General features: G+C 40.1%; 1 protein-coding gene across 4 annotated transcripts in view; it reads left to right on the plus strand.

Moving 5' to 3' along the window:
• Positions 1-20,508, plus strand: part of RALGAPA2 (Ral GTPase activating protein catalytic subunit alpha 2) — a 323,368-nt gene that overhangs the window by 228,737 nt on the left and 74,123 nt on the right. For all 4 annotated transcript variants that reach the window (XM_046679548.1, XM_046679547.1, XM_046679546.1 and 1 more), the window contains one exon: positions 12,501-12,628. In XM_046679548.1, coding sequence (XP_046535504.1) covers positions 12,501-12,628 — 128 coding nt within the window. The remainder of the gene's footprint in view (positions 1-12,500; positions 12,629-20,508) is intronic.

Here is a 20,508-nt window from a genome sequence, read left to right on the forward strand (position 1 = left end):
AATCACTTTACATGTCAGTGGTCTAACTACGCCAATTAAAATACGGAGACTGTCAGAGCAGATAGAAAAACAAGACCCCATCTATATGCTGCCTACAAGAAACCCATTTTAAATATAAATACACATTAAAAGGGATAGAGAAAGATATACCATGCTAACACTAATCAATAGAAAGCTGGAGTAACTGTATTAATACCAGACAAAGCCAACTTCAGAGCAAGGAAAATTGTCAGGGATAAAGAGGGTCATTACAGATGGGCACAGAAAGCTCCCCAAGGAGGTGACATTTCAGCTGATCCCGAATGGAGCAGGAGAGCCAGCCCTCAGCAAGCTTCAAGCAGAAAGGACAGTGAGGGCAAAGTCCTTGCAGAGGGCTTGAGCTTTAAAGTCTGAAGAAAGGAAGACACCTGCTGTGGCCAGAGTTTCAGGAGCAAGGAGGAGGGCTGGAGGAGCTGAGGGAGGCAGAACAGGTCATGCAGAGCTCTGAGTTGGTGGGGAGGAGTCTGGGCCTGAGTCCTGACCTGGAAGAGCTTAGACAGGCAGTAAGCCAGTCTAACCTTCATCTTTTTCCCTATAAAGTAGGGATGAAGTGTCGGCTTCATGGGATTGCTGTAAGAATTACAGATTGTACACTGAGCGCTGAGCTGAGAACCTGGCCGAGCATCGGGAGCTTAGTAACAGTTGTAACAGCAGCCACAGCCATTGGGCTCATCATCAAAATCGGATACTTCTGGGTTTTTTAACCCCTTGTTCTAAGATTCTTTTGTTATTATGTCTTAATATAACCTCTTAATTAGTCCAAAAATAGATCAATTAATTATGTATATTACTTTCATCTCCAATTACTAAGAATCATAGACTTCAAAGGCATCAAAGGAGAATGACTTATAAGCCCGATTAAGTGATCAGCCACTTTTAAAAGCACTCATAGAGATGCCATAATTGTTCCCTAAGGGGACTTTCTCACTATTTGGAAATTCTTTTTCTGTGTCTATCCCAGGTTCTGCAAAATAGAGTTTAAATCTGTTTTCTCTCATCTTTCAAGAAAGTTACCCGAATCTAATGAGCCATTTCCCGGCTGCCCCTCCTCAGAGAGGGCCGCCCTGCAGATGCCCTTGTGGAGTTGTGCATTCCTGGTGGACAGTGCCACGCCCTCCCCTGTCCACATCCCACTCTGAACTGCAGAGCGCATAAGTGCTTAGAATTTAACACATTTTACTTTTTATAAAATTTTCAGTCCACAGACTCCTCAGTCTTTCTGGCAAATAACTGGTGTTATTTTCCAGTAGGAAAGTTGTTGTACTTCAGTGCAGTTTTTTAACCAATTTGTCTGTCACTGACTTTGACACCTCGGGCATAAATCCATGGGTCCAAACACACCCTTGCACTCCGTAAGTTCATACTGTGGGATTGTGAACGTCCCAGGAGGGGAAATCGTAGCAGGTCCTGGAATCGTAGATTGCAGAGGTGAAGGGCCCTTAAAGGTCGTCTGTTCTGACCTTACTTGTGCACAGATACCTCAGGAAGGCCCTGTGTCTGTACACCCGGCACCCCTGGAGCGTGAAGTCCTGTGAATAACCACTCCCAGAAATGACTTCTTTCCTTTTGGGCCGCTCATTTTGACCCTTCGTTACCTGGCGCTTGGTTCTCTCATTGTTCTTTTTGACTTTTTGATTATTTTAGATTTACTTAGGGGATCTGCTCAGAAATGTGAGAAACTCTGTTGTTTGTGGATTTAATGAAATGCCCCCCAAGAAGTTCTTTTCCCCTGACTTTGTAGGCAGGGTTCAGGGTGATCGCTGCGTATGGTCTCTCCGATTGTGAGGCTGCTCTCTCCCTTGTGCCTCGGTGCTTTTTTGTTGGCAGATATGAAGACCTGCCCCTCAATGTGAGGTTCAATGGGTCTTGTATGGATTGAGTCTTGATGGATGGTCCTGATCCCTTATTGACGAGGTAGTTCAGGCTTTGGAGAAACTGGAGCCGAGCTTCTCTGGAGGAATGTCCTTAGCCAGGCTGTTAATGGAAAGCCAGCTCTGGCCTGCTCAACCCACTGGCAACTCCCCACATGCCTGTTTTCCCATCTGTGTAGAAGCTCTTCTCTTCAGTTTCTTTCTTTATTGATCTCTTAATCTAAAATTATTTTCTAACTCAGAATTGCACTCTTCTTTATCATTGACATTGATCCTTTTATAGAGATTGTGATCATTATTGCGATTATTATTAACCTCACAGGACCTTTTTCTTTTCTTTTCGTTTCTTTTCGTTTTTTTTTGGTGAGGAAGATTGGCCCTGAGCTAATATCTGTTGCTAATCTTCCTTTTTTTTTTTTCCTCCTCAAAGCCCCAGTACATAGTTGTAAGTCCTTCTAGTTCTTCTATGTGGGATGCCCCCATACCATGGCTTGATGATCGGTGTGTAGGCCTGCGCCCAGGATCCAAACTGGCAAACCCCAGGCCACCAAAGCAGAGCGCATGAACTTAACCATTCCGCCATGGGGCTGGCCCTGACAGGACCTTTCTTTACTCTCATGATTTTATATTATGATATTTCCCTCCGGGTATAAAAACATGCACTCTTCCCTGCCTTACTTTAGCATTTTGATTATGTATTTGCAAAGACAATCTCAAAGTTAGGTCTACAACCTCCACACTTCTCACCACCCACCAGGTCTTACCTCCTAGTGACATACACAGACTTAATGAGTGTGCTTTCGTCTTGGCCTCTGTGTTTAGTGAGGAAAGGTAAAAAGTTTACCTGGTGCTCTGTGTTGCTTTCATTTGGATTACCAGGTCGTGAGTGGGTGATAGGCTGGGAGTCAGCAAATAGAGCAGGGTGGAGTCAGGGAAAAAGAGCGGATTATTTCCGCTGGGCGTTCGTGGAGTCCAGCATCGTCAGCTGAGTTCCCATGGTTGTTCTTTAGTCTTTTCATTTATCTCTCAGTGATATTGACGCTCCATATATTTCCCAATATACCTATTCTGGAGCTTTCCATTCCTCTCAAGTCCACAGTCTAGGCCTCCCCTCCTGCCTTACTTCCTCCAGTGGCCCTGCCTCTGACTTCCCCACTTTCCTACAGGAGGTCTCTCAGCAGCTGTGTGCAGCCCTTTGTCTTGTTCTAGCCAGTCTTTCTCTTTATTTATCTGTAATGCTTTAATCGTTAACTCTAGGCAGGTGTTTTCATATGACACTAACTAATGCTCAGCAAAATTAGCCCCTCCTAGAATACATCGTGGGGCACTGCCTTAGCACAGAAAGCCAGGGATGCCTCATCCTTTCGTTCCTGTTCTGCACCATTCGCCTGGAGTGCTCCTCCCCTTCCACCACGACTCTCTGCCAACATCCATGGTCATGACCACCTGCAAAATCAAGCCACAGCTCAACTATAAGAGGACTCTTGCTTCAGAACTTTCTATGTGTACCCACCCTAAAGTTTTTTTTTCCTTTTCATTTTTTGCCTTCTTGAATACATAGTTTTATCTCCCCTGCAAACTGCTATGGGTAAGAGCCCTGACTTATTTGTCTCTGTATTTCTCTGCAGCTCTTATTAGGGCTTTGACCAAAGCATGCAAAATACGTAACTATTAAACAGATGAAATCTGAAATCCCAGCCCCTTTTGACCTAGAAAGAGTCTATGCAATCTTCAGAGTTTTCAGGCAAAATTTTAGAGTCCTCTGATTATCCCTTTTTCCCCAAAATTATTTTGATAATTCAAGAACCTACTTCTGCAATATAGAGATAAAAATATATAGAAATAAACATTTTCTTTCTCACAAACATACATTTCTCTTAAAAGTTTTCACCTTTATGTCAAAAATAGATGACTTTTCTACCTTGCCTCTTATACTACAGTACTACTTGCAACACACTTTAGGGGCTAATACAGCACTTCAACATTTCAGCCAGTCTGAGTGTAGTAGGGCAGCACGCTGCTCCTGGGTTCCAAATACGTCCATAGTTGGTGCATGTGTAGTAGTTTATCCAAGGGGACGTGGTTTCTGGGCAGCCAAATCAGGTCCAGAATTCCAATTCCAGTGTTCTCAATCTCTTTAATAGTAGAAAGGTGTTAATTTTCACACCTGTATGCAGATGCTTATTAATGGAGGGCTGTTTATACTTGTGTGGTTCTGTGTACACATCTTCTGTACACTTTACAGGCATATGTGTGGAGTTCAACAGAAACTCAAATCCTAGACCTTTGCATTAAGTCACCCACCTCTTGCAGAATAAAGGCAGTGCCAAAAAGCTGGGCACAAAAATCATGGCCATCTCTTTGTTACGAACGCATGACTAGTTTTTAAAAAGGGATGCATAACTGACCAAACTGGGTAAGTCGGCCACCCATACTCTGCATTTATGGTTTTCAGCATGGCCTGGATCTCAGTAGGCCCATTCATGGCAATATTCCTATTCTAGAAACTGGAGGTTCTCCGTGAAGAACTTGAACAGAGCTCAATTGTTCATTACCATGCTTTGGAACATCAAGATGTCTCGACTGAGTCCTTGAAAGATTAATTCCCACAATCAAATAGAGATTTCAGATCATTTTCGTGTCCCAAGGATTCTCCTTTGTCCTTCCTTTGTCCTTGTGCTGGCATGCTGAGCCATTATTGCAGCGTGAACTTCAATGTCATCACTTCTCTGCAAAAACAAAACAAAACAAAAGAAAAAAACCTTTCTCTGCTTTCACGGTATCTGGCCAAGAGAACCTGAGTGTGACAGTGTCTTTACCTGGACCCAGGCCTGACAAGGAGAAAATCGTTTGAGCTACACTTTCTAGGTTTGTGCTTCCTCTCACAGTTGTACTTCCTTTAGTCTAGGAGTACATGATAAGGGCTCCACATGTATCTCCCAACTTGCAGCTAGTGAGGAAATCTAGGTTGTCAGCAGTCTTGGAAAATCTTATTAATCTCCAGACTTTGGTCATCATGTGTCATGAGGGCAGTTACAAATCATTCAGAATCTTTAGTTGGTTGTGAATATTCATGCTCAATAGGGGTGAAATGCTGAGTTAAGGTTCTGATTAGGACTAATGGTTGATGTAGTCTTCATTAAATTTACCATTGAGCCTGGGAGTGGGATGGGGTGGCCCAGGAGAATCTCTTTTCCCCGTCCCCATTGTGTAGCAGCAGCACTATTCCCCTGGGCAGGGCCACTCACCAGTCCACCCTGGAGCCTCTTTTGCTGCCTTGGTGGCCAGTGGTCTGGGGAGCCCGATAGCCAGTGGCAGTTTCCACTTCCAGTTGAAGGGAACCATTGTGTCTTATGATAGGAGTGCTGCTCCCTTAAGTACTAAAAACTAATCTCAAAGACTAGCACCGTAGGAACAGAAGAAAAAACTGCACATGGGTCAGGAGAAGTAAAGTGAGAGGCACTACCTTTCCCCCTATACCTAGACTTGAGTATTCTGGTTATAGAAGAAATGCCACCATATAGTGATCCTGGTTCCAAGGATATACCATATCTTTTAGGTCAATATCCCCACTTCACAAGGTAGTATATCCCAGTTAGCACCAGAAATGAGTTTTCAACAGTAGTCATACATGCTGAAGGCTGTGCCTATGCTCCTCCATTCAACTTCACTGGTCCAGTGTGCCTCTGTCACACTGTCTTACTACAGCTCACCGTATATCTTGCTATAAGGTAGGGCAAGTCCCTACCCTGTTCTTGCTCAAGAATGTCTTAGCTTTTCTTGACCTCTTTGATTTCCATGTACATTTTAGAATCAGCTCATCAAGATACATATATGCATTGCATTGAATCCATAGATCAATCTGGGAGGGGAAGTCACAAAAGTGTTGTCTTCTAGTCCATGAATAGATACATCGTTCCAGTTATTTAGACTGCTTTACTTTTTAGACTACTTTAATGTCGCTCGGTAAAATTTTAAAACTTTCTGTATACCTTCCTTGTTAAATCTATTCCTATGGACTTCATGTTTTTCTGCTGTTGTAAAAAGTATCTCTTCATGTCATTTTCTAACCATTTTTTGCTGATGGATAGAAATGCAGTAGGATTTTTGTTAGTTTATTCTGTATCCAATGACCTTGATAAACCCTCTTATTAATTCTGACCTTTTTCTGTAGATTCTTTTGGAGATTCTGTGAATATAATCATGTCATCCAAAATAATGACAGTTTTGCTTCTTCCTTTCTACTTCATAATCCTCTCTTTCTATTTCCTGCATTACTGTATTGGCAAGGATCTCCAGTGCAAAAGTTGATAGATGTGATCTAAGGGACATTCTTCTCTCCGTTACAGTCTCACACGGAAAGCTTTCAACATATTACCCTTGGGTTTAGTGGTTACTGTAGGATTTGGTAGATATTCTTTAACAGATTAGGGAAGTTCCCTTCAATTCCAAGATTGCTAAGAATTTTTTTCTCATAAATAGATTCTGAATTTTATGAAACAATTTTTTAAGCATCTGTTGAGGTGATCATCTGACTTTTCTCATGTAATCTACTAATGTGGTTTAGTGTACAGATTGATTTTTAATGAAAACCCACATATGTATTCCTGGAACATACCTAACTTGGTCAGGATGTTTCATTATTTTTGCACATTATTGAATTAGTTTGCTAATGTTTTGCTGGGATTTTTGCATGTATGTTCATGAGTGAGATTGGCCCCTGATTTTGTTAAGACTACACTAGCCTAATAAAATGAGTGGATTTGTTTTCTCTTTTCCTAGACTGGAAGTTTCTCTAAAATAATAATTATTTGTTCTTTGAAGGTTTTGTAGAATTTGCCAATAAAGCTATGTGTGATGGCTTTTGCTCGTCAAAATAGCTTTTGTCACTGTGATTCCATTACTTTAAAGCTTATAGAATTCTAGTTTTTATATGTCATCTTGTATCTGTATTTGCTAAGTGGTGTTTTACTGGGAATTTGACCATTTCATCTACATTTTCAAATGTGTAGAGGTAAAGCTGTACATATTTTCTAAGCATCTATTGTTGTGTCCCTCTTTTATTCCTGATGTTATTTATTTGTGCTTTCTTCTTTTCTTGATTCATCTTGCCAAAGATCTATCAGTTAATTGTATTGGACTTTTTTCAAAGAACCAACTTTGATCTTGGTTACTACCTCTATTGTGGTTTGTTTTTATCCCAAAATGCCTACTTTTGTCTTTATTTCTTCCCTTGTACTTTCCTTGAGTTTATTTTATTCTTTTGGTTTTTCAGTACTACTTGAGATGGATGCCTATCTCCTTAAGTTGCAGCCTCTATTCTTTTCTAAGCATTCAATCCCACACGTTCCCTCTAAGTATTGCTTCAACATATAAGTTATAGTATCTACTATTTTCATTATTATTTAGCTCAACATATTTTAAAATTTCCATTCAATATTTTTGTTGACCCTTGAGTTATTTAGAAGTATGTTTCTTAATTTCTAAACATAGAGATTTGTGCTAGTTATCCTTTTGTTGTGGATTTTTAACTTAATAGCTCTTTGGGCACAGAATATGGATTGTATGATTTCCATCCCTTGAAAATTGTGGAGACTTGCTTTATGACCTAGAACAGGGCTCAGCAAACTTTTTCTGTGAAGAAATATTTTAGGCTTTGTGGCCCACACAGTGTCTGTCACAACTACTCAGCTCTGCCATTGCTGTGCGAAAACAGGCACAGGCAATACATAAGTGAAGGAGTGTGGTTGTGTTCCAGTAAAAGTTTATTTTTGGACTGATTTTGAGCTTTATATAATTATCATATGTCACAAAACAAATTTTTTTCAATTGTTTAAAAACATAAAAACCATTCTTGGCTTGCAGGCCATACACAAAAAAGGCACCAGGCTAGAATTAGGCCCTGCAGGCCATGTTTGTGAACCCTTGGCTGAGAATATGGTCAATTTTTTAAAAATATTCTATGCATGCTTGAAAAGAATGTGTCTTTTGCAGTTCTTGGATGAAGTATTTTATATGTATCCATTAAAATGAGTTTGTTGTGTTGTTCAAATCTTCTATAGTCTTGCTTGTTTTTTTAAAAATACTTTCTTTGAAACATAACAGTAATAAAGGCACAAATTTTAAGTGTACAGTGTGATGAAATGTTTTCAAAGCAAACAATTTAATACTACTCATATCTAAACATAGGATGTTACTAGCCCCCAGAAATCTCCGTTATGCCCCCTCCCAAGCACTAATTCCCCCCAAACGGGGCCACTATTCAACTTCTGTCAGCGCTGATTAGTTTTACCTGTTTTTCAACTTTCTATGAATGGAATTATATAATATGAACTTCTATGTGTCTATTTCTTTCACTCAGCATTATATTTGGGTCTTTTCTGTGACGTTACATGTAGTTGTGGTTTGTTCATTTCATTACTATGGAAGATTCTATTGGGTGAATAGACCACAAATTTTTTATTCATTCTTCTGTTGATGGACATTTAGGGTATATCCAGTTTGGTAAATATGTGTGACTTGCAATTTCACTTTCAGGATGAATAGAATTTTTAAAATTTTTATTAAGTTCAACTTATTTATTTTTTATTTTATGGTTGGTGCCTTTTGTACCTAAGAAATCTTTGCCTAACCCAAGGTTGTGAAGATTTTCTCACATGTTTTCTTCTAGAACCTTTGTGATTTTAGCTTTAATATTTCAGTCTATAATCCATCTCAGTTTTTGTGTGTGATATGAGGTAGAGGTCAAGGTTCGCTTTTCAATATGGCTATCCAGTTGTTTCAGTGTCTTTATTGAAACAGACTTTTCTTTTCCCGTAAAATTGATGTGCTGCCTTTGTTGCAAATCAGTTACCATATATACATGGCTCTATTCTTGGACTCCATATTCTATTCTCTTGATATATTTGTCTATCCTGGTGCTAATATTATGATATATTAATTATTATAGTTTTATAGTATGCCTTGAAATCAGGTAATCTAAACCTTCTTATTATTGCATTGGCTAATTTATGTCATTTAATTTCCATATAAATTTAGAATCAGCTTGTCCATATCTATAAAAACAGCTTGTTAGAATTTTGATTTGGTTTGTGCTAAATCTATAGCTCAATATCAGAAGACTTGACATCTTAACAATGTGGAAACTTCCAATCCATGAACATTGTACATATTTCCATTTATTTAGGTTGTGTCTAATTTATCTCAGCAATGTTTAGCAGTTTTAAGTACAATGTCTTGCATGTCTTTTGTCAGATTTATTTATACGTATTTGATGTTTTGATGCAGTATTTTTAAATGTCATTTTTCAGTTGTTGGTTGCTAATATTCAGAAATCCAATTGATTTGGAGGGTATATTGTATCTTTTGACCTTTCAAAATTCATTTACTAGTTCTAGTTAAATTCCTTTGGATTTTTCATGTACATAATCATGTTATCTGTGAATAAAAATAACTACTGCTTTTTAATCTATATGCTCCTTTCCTTTTACTTCCTTTCTTTCTCTTATTTTTCTTTATTGTAATGACTAAAACCTTCAAAAATATTGAATAGAAGAGGTGAGCATAGACATTCTTGCCTTTTTAGAGCTTAGAAAACATTTAATATTTCACCATTAATTATGTTGCCATAAGTTTTTTCCTCTAAGATTTCGTCAAGTTGAGGAAGTTCCCTTCTATTCCCAGTTTGCTAGGATTTTTTTTTTTTGTCATGAATGAGAGTTGAATTTTATCTGCGCTTGTTATGTATTTATTAAGAAGATCATATGATTTTTCTTCTTTATTCTGTTAATGTCATAAATTGCCTTGATGGATTTATGAATATTAAACCAACCTTGGTTTTTTATGGGAAATACCACTTGGTCAAGATACAGTGTCTTTTTTAAATGTTGCTGGATTTAATTTGCTAAAACTTTGTAAAGGATTTTTGCATCTTTTCTGAGGGATGTTAGTCTGTAGTTTTCCTGTGTCAGCTCCTATGGGCAAAGATAGTCTTTCATTTACCGTTGTATCCCAAGCCCCTCCCCCACTGCCAACCACAGAAAAGATGTTCTCCAAATAAATAGTCTTTGACACAAGTCAGAAGACTTAGGTTGGAGACCCACATTCATTAATTTATTTAAATTATTTAAAATATTAATTAATTTCACTCATTTGACAGGTGTTTGCATTCCAACTGTGTGCCAATTACGGTGCTGCTCATTGGAAATTTGTCTCCTCCATCTCCAGTCACTCCTTCTCAGTCTTCTTTGCTAATTCTTTCTCATGTTTCCAACCTCTAAACATTGGAGGGCCACAGGATGTAGTCCTTGAACCTCTTTTCATGCTTGTTCAATCATCCAACCTCACGGCTGTAAACATCATCTATAAATGATTAACTCTTAAATCTCTAACCTGAGCCTCTCCCTTGACTGCCAGCCTGTCATATCCACTGCTGCCTCCATGCATCTCCACTGGATATCTAACAGGCATCTCAAACTTAGCATGGCTAAAATTGAGCTAATGACCCTCTCTCTCAGTCGTCTCCATTTCAGGAAAAGGTGGCTCCAACCTTCCAATTGCCAACAAACCGTGGCATCATCTTGACACCTCTCTTTTCCTCCTACTACGTTAATAATCCTTGGCAAATCCTGTCAGCTCTTCCTTCAGAGTATATCCAGAAACCAATCTCTCCCCATTTCTCCTGTTTCCATTCTGATCCAAGCCACCATCATCCCTCCCCTGGGTTATTCAGTAGTTCCCTAAGTGGTCTCTATAATGCTTACCCTTTGAAGTTTTCCCAACACAGCAGCCAGAATAATACTTATTTTTAAATGTAGTTTAGATCCTATTCCCTGCTTCCCTAAACCCTCCAGAAGGCTTTCTTCTTACTCTGAGCAGAAATCCAGAATCCTTAAAACTTCCTGCAAGGCCCCTCTTATTACCAGTCCAACTTTATTTCCTTCTATTCTTTCTCTTGCTCGCTCAGCTCCAGCCACTGTGGCTTCCTTGCTGTTGCTTAAACATAGTAATTCCACTTCCACCACAGGGTCATTGTATTTGCTGTTCCTCTGCCTGGAATGCTCTTCCATCAGATGGCCTCATAGCTTGAGGTTCATTCCTTCTCTTTTGTCAAATCTTTACTGAAATGTCATCGTCTCCTTGAAGCCCTCTCTGGTCATGTGATCTAAAATTAGAGAACTTTGCCCCTCAAAAAGAGTCCTATTGCTGTTCCCCGCTTTATTTTTCACCTTAGCAGTTTTACTACCTTTGTTGTCATTAGCACTGTTGAGTCGATTCCAACTCCCAGTGACCCTGTGGACAGCAGAGCAGAACCCTGCCCCGTCTTTTTGCACCATCCTCTCACCTTCTGGCACTATATCAGACAATGCTGCACTGCTTTTCATAGGGGTTTCGTGGCCAATTTTTTCAGAAGTGGGTGGGCAGGTCCTTCTTCTTAGTCATAGTCTGAAAGCTCCACTGAAACCTGTCCACCATGGGTAACCCTGCTGGTATTTGAAATACCAGTGGCATAGCTTTCAACATCACAGGAACATCACAGGTAGCTTTCAGCCACCACAATATGACAACCGACAGATGGGTAATGTGGCTCCCTGACCAAGAAACAAATCTGGGCCAGGGCAGTGAGTCTTAACCACTAGACCACCAGGGCTGGCTTTTACTACCCAACATATCATATATTTTATGTATTTAAACTGTTTATTCTCTGGAACCTCTAATAAATCCTAAGCTCAATGAAATCAAGAATTTTTTCTATTATTTACTGCTGTATCCCCAGTGAATAGAACAGTATCTGTTACCTAATAAACATTCCTTTTTGAATAAATGAATAAGCAAATGAGAGAGTGAATAAATATAAGTTACAAGGCAGACCCAGTCTTTGACCTCATGGAGTTGACAATCTCCATATTAGTGACTGGAGTCAACGAGATTCTAATTGAAAAAAAAAGTGAGAGAGAGAAAGAAATCCAAAAAAGACAGGCACAAAACCTTGTGGGTTGCCCACATGGTAGAAGTGGGTCCACTGAAGGAAACTCAGGTCTCTATTAAAGAAGTAGAAGGAAATGAGGATAATGCAATATCTTAGAAGCAGAGAGAAAGAAGGTTAAGAATGAGCACTGTAAGACCTTATAGTTGTTAACTGGAATAGTCATCATCTCCTTTGAGAGTTAATATGCATCAGGATCCATGCAGAAGTATTGCCAATTCCAAAACTGGTTCCAAAAGGATGAAAGGTTAGAGGTGTGCAGTGAGGCACAGCTGTGTATTGTGCCTAATCCATGCAATGTAGGCCCTTAGAAGAATAATACCATTTCTGTAAATGGCAACACAAGAAAAGAAAACAGTAACCTAGTGATAATTTGTTGTTAGATGTTTTGCTGGAGAATTTGTAGTAGAGGAGCATTGTGGAACAATCCTGTTTTGCTTGATTGGAAAGCCCTCGACCTGTGTCCCATTAAGTTCAGCATTTATTCTGTGAGTGACAGCCTATGTGGTCATGACAGGTCTGAGTCATCAATCAGCTGTTCTTATGCCTTTGGTTTGACTTTTACTGGTTTTTGAAGATTGTGTTTTTCTGTTTTGAATCAACAGGTTCCATTTTTTGGGCCTCTGTTTGATGGAGCCATAGTGAGTGGGAAGCTACTGCCAAGCCTTATATGTGCCACGTGCATCAACGCCAGCAGGGCTGTGAAGTGCCTCATCCCACTCTACCAGAGCTTGTATCTTTTTGCTTTAAATGTGTAACTTATTAACCATCCCAGAATCCAGATTCCTGGCAGTTTTTCATGAGAGGTAAGTGTTCACCACTGGGTTGAAGAAGAAAGAGAATTTTCTTCAATCTGTATTGAAAATAACAGTGTGATTTTCATACTGTTTTCCGATTTATATTAATAATTTTGTGCTGCGTCAAACTTAGTAAGAGTTTATTTTCATAATCTAGTCACGTAAGTTTGTGCTGAGAAGCTGTGACTATCAAAAGATGCTCATATCTACTTGGGTATTTTTCCCCAAGTTCAGTCTCTTCCTTCATCCATCCCTGTTAGTCACAGTCTGTTGTGGGTATAAGGTGGGATGCTGAGGAAAATGTGACAGGGTCACTCAGACTGCCTACCAGAAACCGACAGCAAGTGAAATGACTCTCGTAAGTCAAAGAACGTAGCAGGTGCCACCAGAGAAATACAAACAGTGTTCTCGGAGGTGAGGGGAGGGAGAAATTGCATGTGGTGGGGAGGACAGGGAAAGTTGCATTTGAACTCGTAAGAGTGGCTAGAAATTCTTTTGTAATTTTCCCAAATCATTAATATCTCCTTCTCTAATTCCTGATGTTATCTCTAAAAACAGAAGACATTTCACTCCGTTTAATTTTTTCCCAAACATTAGCTGGCATGCTGTAATCTTTAAATCCAGGCGTGATTTCTGATTATAAGAAAAGAAGTTAAGGTGACTTCATAAAATTTCTGCAAAAGACATCTGACTACCGAATAAAACTTTAGAATCTCTTTGTTTCTAATTGGTATTGCTAATGATTATAAACATACTGTGCTTGACCTCTCTATACTTCTCCCAACCTAACCATAGTGATGTGTTACTGGGGGGTGGAGGTAATGAGTGGGTGAGAAATATCGTGTGTGGATAGATACAGTTCATGAAAAATACCTTTCATTAAAATCCTGGTCACTTCATTGAGTGATATTCTGTCTTTAGATTGAAAAAAAATACATATGCCATGTGGCAACTTGGAATTATCATAGAAATTAGTAGTAGAAAAGAGCTATTAGGTCCCATCTGGTCCCTCCCCGGGGGCCAGGCAGCATTATTCCCTTCAGCGTGCTCCCTCGTGCTTTGTCCAAGCTTGTGGTGCGTGTTTTGGAGATGGCATTCTTTGCAGTGATTTCCACAGCACTCTAGACTTAATCTCAGGGCTGGTGTCGATTCAGCCTTCAGCATGGAGTTTTTATTTCACATGCTGTTAAAAAGAGGTTCTTGGCAGAAATGAGAAAGAACTAGTTAGCGATTGGCTTGTCAGTTTGCATGTCATCTAGGATGAGCTGGACACTCATCAGTCAAGTATGTTGGACCAAGGCAAGAAAAATCATTTGCAAACAAGAAAATTCTGTTTTATATAAGTCCATTGTGATTTTTGTCACGTCACCTTCTCCACTTATCGAACTTCTCATTACGAAACACATGCTTTGTTATTTTGTTGGACACTGCTTTCTCAAATAAGAATTAATATGGCATCAGAATAATCAGGTTTAGGAAAAACAATGGTTTTAAAAGTTCAGAGGATTGGATTCAGTATCACTTTAAAAACTTTTTAAGCAATCATATTGGACTAATGTGGATGCCAGCTAGAGCTACTGATGCTAAGCGGTTAGTAAATGCTGTATTCTAAAATAATTTATAAAATAGCCAGGTTGACATCTTGGAAGATAACTTAGAATAGAAATTAGGAAAGAAAAAATAACAAAACCTATTATGTTCATCATTATCAAAACTTAAAATATTCTTCTTTTGTCTTATACCTTGAGAAGATTTAATTGATACTATTCAGATAAATTAAAACAAAAAACAAAGGTCCAGCCCCTTGGCCACGTGGTTAAGTTCGCACACTCTGCTGCAGTGGCCCAGGGTTTCGCTGGTTCAGATCCCGGGCGCAGACATGGCACCGCTCATCAAGCCATGCTGAGGCGGCATCCCACATGCCACAACTAGAAGGACCCGTATCTAAAAAATATACAACTATGTACCGGGGGCTTTGGGGAGAAAAAGGTAACATAAAATCTTTAAAAAAAAAAAATACTAAATTTTTTATACAGATGTAATCAATGGGGAAAACTTTGCAAGCATTAACTACTCTATTCTTTAATTTCTGCCTGCAAAAGGGCTAATAGATCAGAAACCAAAGGTATAATAAGATGAAAAGTGGAAAAACTAAGAAAAAAGAGAGTTTTAATAATTACTAATTTAGGGGCTGGCTCCGTGGCCGAGTGGTTAAGTTCGTGCGCTCCGCTGCGGCGGCCCAGGGTTTGGATCCTGGGTACGGACATGGCACTGCTGGTCAGGCCACATTGAGGCGGCATCCCACATCCCACAACTAGAAGGACCTGCAACTAAGATATACAACTATGTACGGGGGTTTGGGAAGATAAAGCAGAGAAGATTGGCGGCAGTTGTTAGCTGAGGTGCCAATCTTTAAAAAAAAAAAAAAACTGATAAAAAAATATTAATTTAAAAAATTTTTAAATACATATGTATTTAACCATGAATTGCTCCCTTAACATTTCTTAAAACATCCTGGTCCTCACATACTTTGGCAAAAGTCTAAACTAGTTTGTGTCAAAGCTGATATCTGGAACTCGCTGCTTCATTGAGATAAGTCTTAGATTTGAACTTTGAAAAACACTGAATAATCTAACACATCCTGATCATGAGCGTCTCCTTCCATTTATTCATTTACCAAACCAACAGTCAGTGTGGACGTACAATCTGCCAAGCCCAGTGCTAGGGGTTTGAGATACACAGGGAACAAGGCAGACGAGGTTCTTGCCCCATGCTTCGTAGAGAAGACAAACAACTAGATAGAGGGGGGTCATACCACGTCAGGAAAGACCTCTGTGCAGAGATAGCTTGTAGGCTGAGATTGGAGGAATGAGAGAGAAGCCGTGCCCAGGGAGCAGAGGCAGTATGCCAGGCAGAGAACACAATAGCAAGTACAAGGACTCAGAGTGTTTTCAAGTGTTGAAATTGGGTTTTTTAGGATTTTATGCATCGTCAAGTTCATCAGAGTACCTGTGACAGACACAAGCGCGAGCTTCCAGCAGAGATGGTTTGCTGGGTGATACCCGAGGAAGCCTGGCTTCCCTAATCCTTTCACCTCAGGGCCCACCTTGAGAGTTCTGGTACAGCATCAAGGCTGCCTGTTGCCAGGACAACAGGTGGGAAGGGAGTCTGGGGACCACCACCCCAAGCCCTTGCAAGCCCCTACAAGCGCTGGAAAGATCAGTAATACTTTGGCTACACCTGAAACCAGGGCCTACTGTATAACCTGTGGGTCCCAGTGTGAAATGGAAATGTGGAGACCCTTGTTCAAAAAGCAGGAAAAAGTGCCTCCAAAGATGCTAAAATATAAAGCTTTTTCCATTCTTCTGCGGCTTTTCTCTTGACTTGTCATGGTGTTTTTTATTTGCTATTTAATGTCATTTTAAGTAAGGAAATATTAAAAATTAAACTTAGTAGTATTAATTTTATCATTCTTCTTTATGTTGTGCGATGCCAGTTTAACATGCAAATATAAAAGCATTTAACTCATATGTGGAATCAGCAAAGTTACACAGCTCATAGTCATAACTCATATGTGGATATATTTTGTTCTTACCAGAACAGTGGAAACACCGAACAAAGCTAACTTACCTATTTTTATTTTACTCTTCACATATTGTACCAACATTCTACCTTCAGTTTACTGATGTAGGTAAGGAAGGACTGACAAGAAAAGGAACCGTGGGTCACCTGTTTTTTCCTTCCCTTCTATATCATCCTTTTCAGAGTAAGTTGTTGGCTAATACAGGGAAGTAACACAACTAGGGATATGTAGGATTCCTTGGTTATTCATATTTCCTGGGACACCATTGATTTCCTTCTGCCTTAAAGCAAGTTCTGGTTCAGAAGGAGTGTGATAGTTAACATCCCGCTTACTCAATCATAGAGGTAACACACTTCTCGTGTGTTCTCTGGGTCTCTCTGAACTCCCAGGCATTGTGGGTCCACTGGTATTCCGTGCTTGTGGGACATTGCTAAGACTGTGTGTGAATGGGGCAGGTGGCAAGGAACCAGGAGACCACATACTGTATGTATCTCCTCTGCCCATTTGCATGCTCCATTGTCTCACCAGACTTCAAGTGCAAAACACAAGATCAAAGATAAATTATTAAGAATTTCAAGATGGCAGCAGCAGAGCATTAAAGCAAGCAGGCCCCGTTATAAGCACAGGGCCCTGTGTAACTGCTCAGTTCACACACCCGTGAAGTTCTACCTGAAACTCATCCCGAAACCCCCCAGTATGAATTGGGGAACTCTGTTTTTGGGTATTTAGTAGATTTGATTCCCTTCCTAAAGCCGTACAGTGTATCCCTTGGCAAAACTTTATTGGCTTATGAACCAAGACCCTTTAAGAAATGAAGCAGCTTGTGTGCATGGCCCTAGACGACACAGTTCATTTAAGAGACCAAAAATCTGAGAAAGAATTACCATTACCTGTTTCCCTGAGATATTAGGTATAGCAGTGGGTGCTGACAAAGAAAGGGAAATTTCTTTATCAACACAGACCATTTTATAAGGGCAATCCTATATTCCCTTTTTATTTCTAATATTTAGATTACAATTGTTAAGTACAACATTCCCAAACTGCTCATTTCACCCAAATGTCACTCACTTTCTAGATATCAGAATGACTATTCTATGAACCAGGGAACATATTGTTTAGTTCAGACCTTCTAGAAATCCTTTAGAGAGGGAGCACTTGCTTTTCTGTATTGACCATAAATAGCCAAGCATTGAACCTGATGACAGAGGAAAGAGCCAGTGGAATTGCTTTGCAGTACTTATTCTCCCATCCCCTCCCCAGCTAATGATTGATGCTTCACTTCCTTAAAGTAGTGTCAACTGGGATTCAGTTTTATATATTTAACTAAATGTAGCAATGGGGGCAGTTCCATATCAAGTTTGTTCAGTAATATTCAAGAAATGCAACATTTCTTATTAGGTTGAGGACTAGGGGCATTGTTGGAATGAATTTGCGTTTTTTAGGATCTTTTTGAACAGCTTAGAATCAATATCAAAGGATTTCTTTTTTGGGGTACCCTTGGCTAAATGATCAAGCAGTTGGAACTGAGTGGTGAAGGAACATGGCAGACTGAAAATACCGTTGTCTTCCATGATCAAAAAAAAGGGAGCACAGTAGGAATGTGCTTGGAAAGCACCCTCAGTAGCATTTCAGCTTAGCCCCTTTATCCCTCCTGGGTTTTCTGGGAACTTCCTCAGCGGGCTAAATCGAATCTGTCAAGTGGAGCCTTCGTCCTGTGGCCACTGCTCTTCTGAGTGATGAGGGCCCACTCACCTGCCATCTGCTTTCTCTGTCCCTCGTGGGCAATAGAAGGGCCTTCCTGTGCCTAGAGTGTTGTAAATGAGAAGCTTGCCACATGTTATGTTTATAGTTCCCAAGCCAACTGAAGATTCCAAAATCAAACCCTGGTCAGCTGATACAAGTTTCCAAAACCATTTCAGCTAGGGCTTTCATTCTCCTCCTCAGATAACTTGTTTTTAGGGAAAAAACTGCCACACAATATGCAGTGTGCCCATTAGAAGGAGTTCACCCCAAATCAAACAGATGGTAGCTTTTTAAAATAAACGTCCACTTCAATAGAACAGTAGTCTCAGTGGCATTTGCCATCTCTCCTCTCTGGAACTATCAGCATTTAATGGACAGAACTGGGCTGTCTAAGAGAAGGTAATTTTGCACCTCATTCTTTCACTAGTGAAATTTAGTTTCATTTTCAATTAGCAGATGTATTTGATAATACTGGAGCTTCTCTCTTAGACTCATGACTTCTTAATATCATTGCTAAGTTTTCCTCAATTTACACAGTTTTGAAAATGACCCCTCTCTCTAAAGCTGTAACAATCCTGTTTCTTTCCTCTCTAGTGTGATCTTTGGTTCTTTTTCTTGGGAAGAACTTTAATTTCCTCCGTTTGTCTCCATACACTTAAAGTGTATGAAAAGTAGTCAGATGGTACCATGTGGTTTATTTTGCCATGTAGAACTAGTTATGCATCTGTCAACATTTGCAGTCCCTGCCATGTGCCAGGCACTGTCCTAGCCATTAGGAATAGAAATATGAATAAGATATTCTAGTGAGGGGACAATATTTGCTCATGGACTGAGCTTTGACAGAGCACATCACATTGAGAACCACGGATGCTTCCATATGGCAGAGTATGAGAGACAACACACACATAGCCAGGGTGAATGGAGGTGATGAAGGCATTTAAGGGGCACCAGAGGGAGTTCTGAGAGATAGTGAGGGCCAGACCTAAGGCAGTGGCAGCGGGATGGACTGGATACCTACGTAAAGTGGGTAGACTAATTCAATGTGGGACCTGCAAGATTTGCTGGGGTGCGAAGAGTGATGAGAAGATCAAGGGCAGAACTCTCTGGAGCATCACATTTGAAGAGTAGGTTTGGGAAGAGGAGGTAGAGATAGAGAGGCAGAGGAAAGGAGAGAATAGTTTCACAGAAAAGTGAGAAGGAGAGAAAAGAAGGGTTACCGTCAGCAGAGTGGTCAAGCAAGACACATCCTCCTGGCGGGGGGGTCTCAGTCACAGCTGATTCTAGCAGTCTCAGTCTTCACCTGGAGAATCAGGTGTATGAGGACCTAGAACTGAAGTACTTCAAGGAAAGAGGCAAAAACATATCAGATAACAGCAGCTCCGAAAAGAAGTAAAACACTCCGGGGTGGGAGCCTGACTGCCTGAGAATGGAAAATGCACGGGAGAGGGCTGGATTTAGGAGCAGCAGCCAGAATGGAGTCATACTCCACATGGGAGGGCATGCACAGTGCTTTCTAATCCACATTTCTAAACAAGCCCAAAGGAAAAATATAGTTATAATAGGAATTTACACAGCTCAGTATTAGCTTCAAGGTACATTCTACTAAAGGCAACAAGCATGCGATAAATTCTTGGCTGGCAAACAATCTCATCTCTCAGAAGACAGAGGAAGCAAACGAGGGGAACTATGGTTTTGGATCCATTCCTTAGCAATTTTAAAAGATTAGATTTGTGACTTTGAATGTTGCAGAAAGTAATGAGTTTGTACTAGAGTTTGTATAAGAATGGGAGAAAATGCAAGTAGACCTGTACCCTGACACTTGGGAAACATTTCGAAAAGTAGAGTTCAGAGAAAGAAATGGCATATCCCCATGGGTGCATTGAGGCTGTAAAAGGGAATAAGAAATGAGAGATTTTTTATTATAAAATTAAAACTATTTGTCTGAGAAAGAAAAAGGGGAGGCATGGAAGCCAGTGTAGGTGTCGAGTGTGGACTCTGATGAGTTCATATTTGAAATACATGCATCAAGGGCTGGCCAGATGGCACACGGGTTAAATTTGTGTGCTCCACTTCGGCAGCTTGGGGTTCGCGGGTTCAGCTCCTGGGCATGGAGCTACACGCTGCTTACCAAGCCATGCTGAGGCAGCATCCCACATACAAAAAAAGTAGAGGAAGTTTGGCACAGATGTTAGCTCAGGGTCAATCTTCCTCACCAATAAAAAACATAATAAAATAAAATAAGTGCATCAAGATTAAAAGAGGAACTCCACCCCGTGCTGGTAGAAGGTCGTCACTGTTAACCCACATCCCAGTTGTCCGCCCTCTTCTTCGTATGGGAGGGGACAGAAAAGTGTCTTAGAGGATGAATTAAAACTCAAATCACTGCGAACACTATAAGAAAAAGAAGAATTGGCCCTTGAAGGTAAGGTCTAGCCTTCAAGGCCACATGTGTCAAGTTGTAGAACAAATTTACAACAGTGGTCTCAGAAC

Source organism: Equus quagga, chromosome 12 (assembly GCF_021613505.1).
Source record: "Equus quagga isolate Etosha38 chromosome 12, UCLA_HA_Equagga_1.0, whole genome shotgun sequence".
NCBI lineage: Eukaryota > Metazoa > Chordata > Mammalia > Perissodactyla > Equidae > Equus > Equus quagga.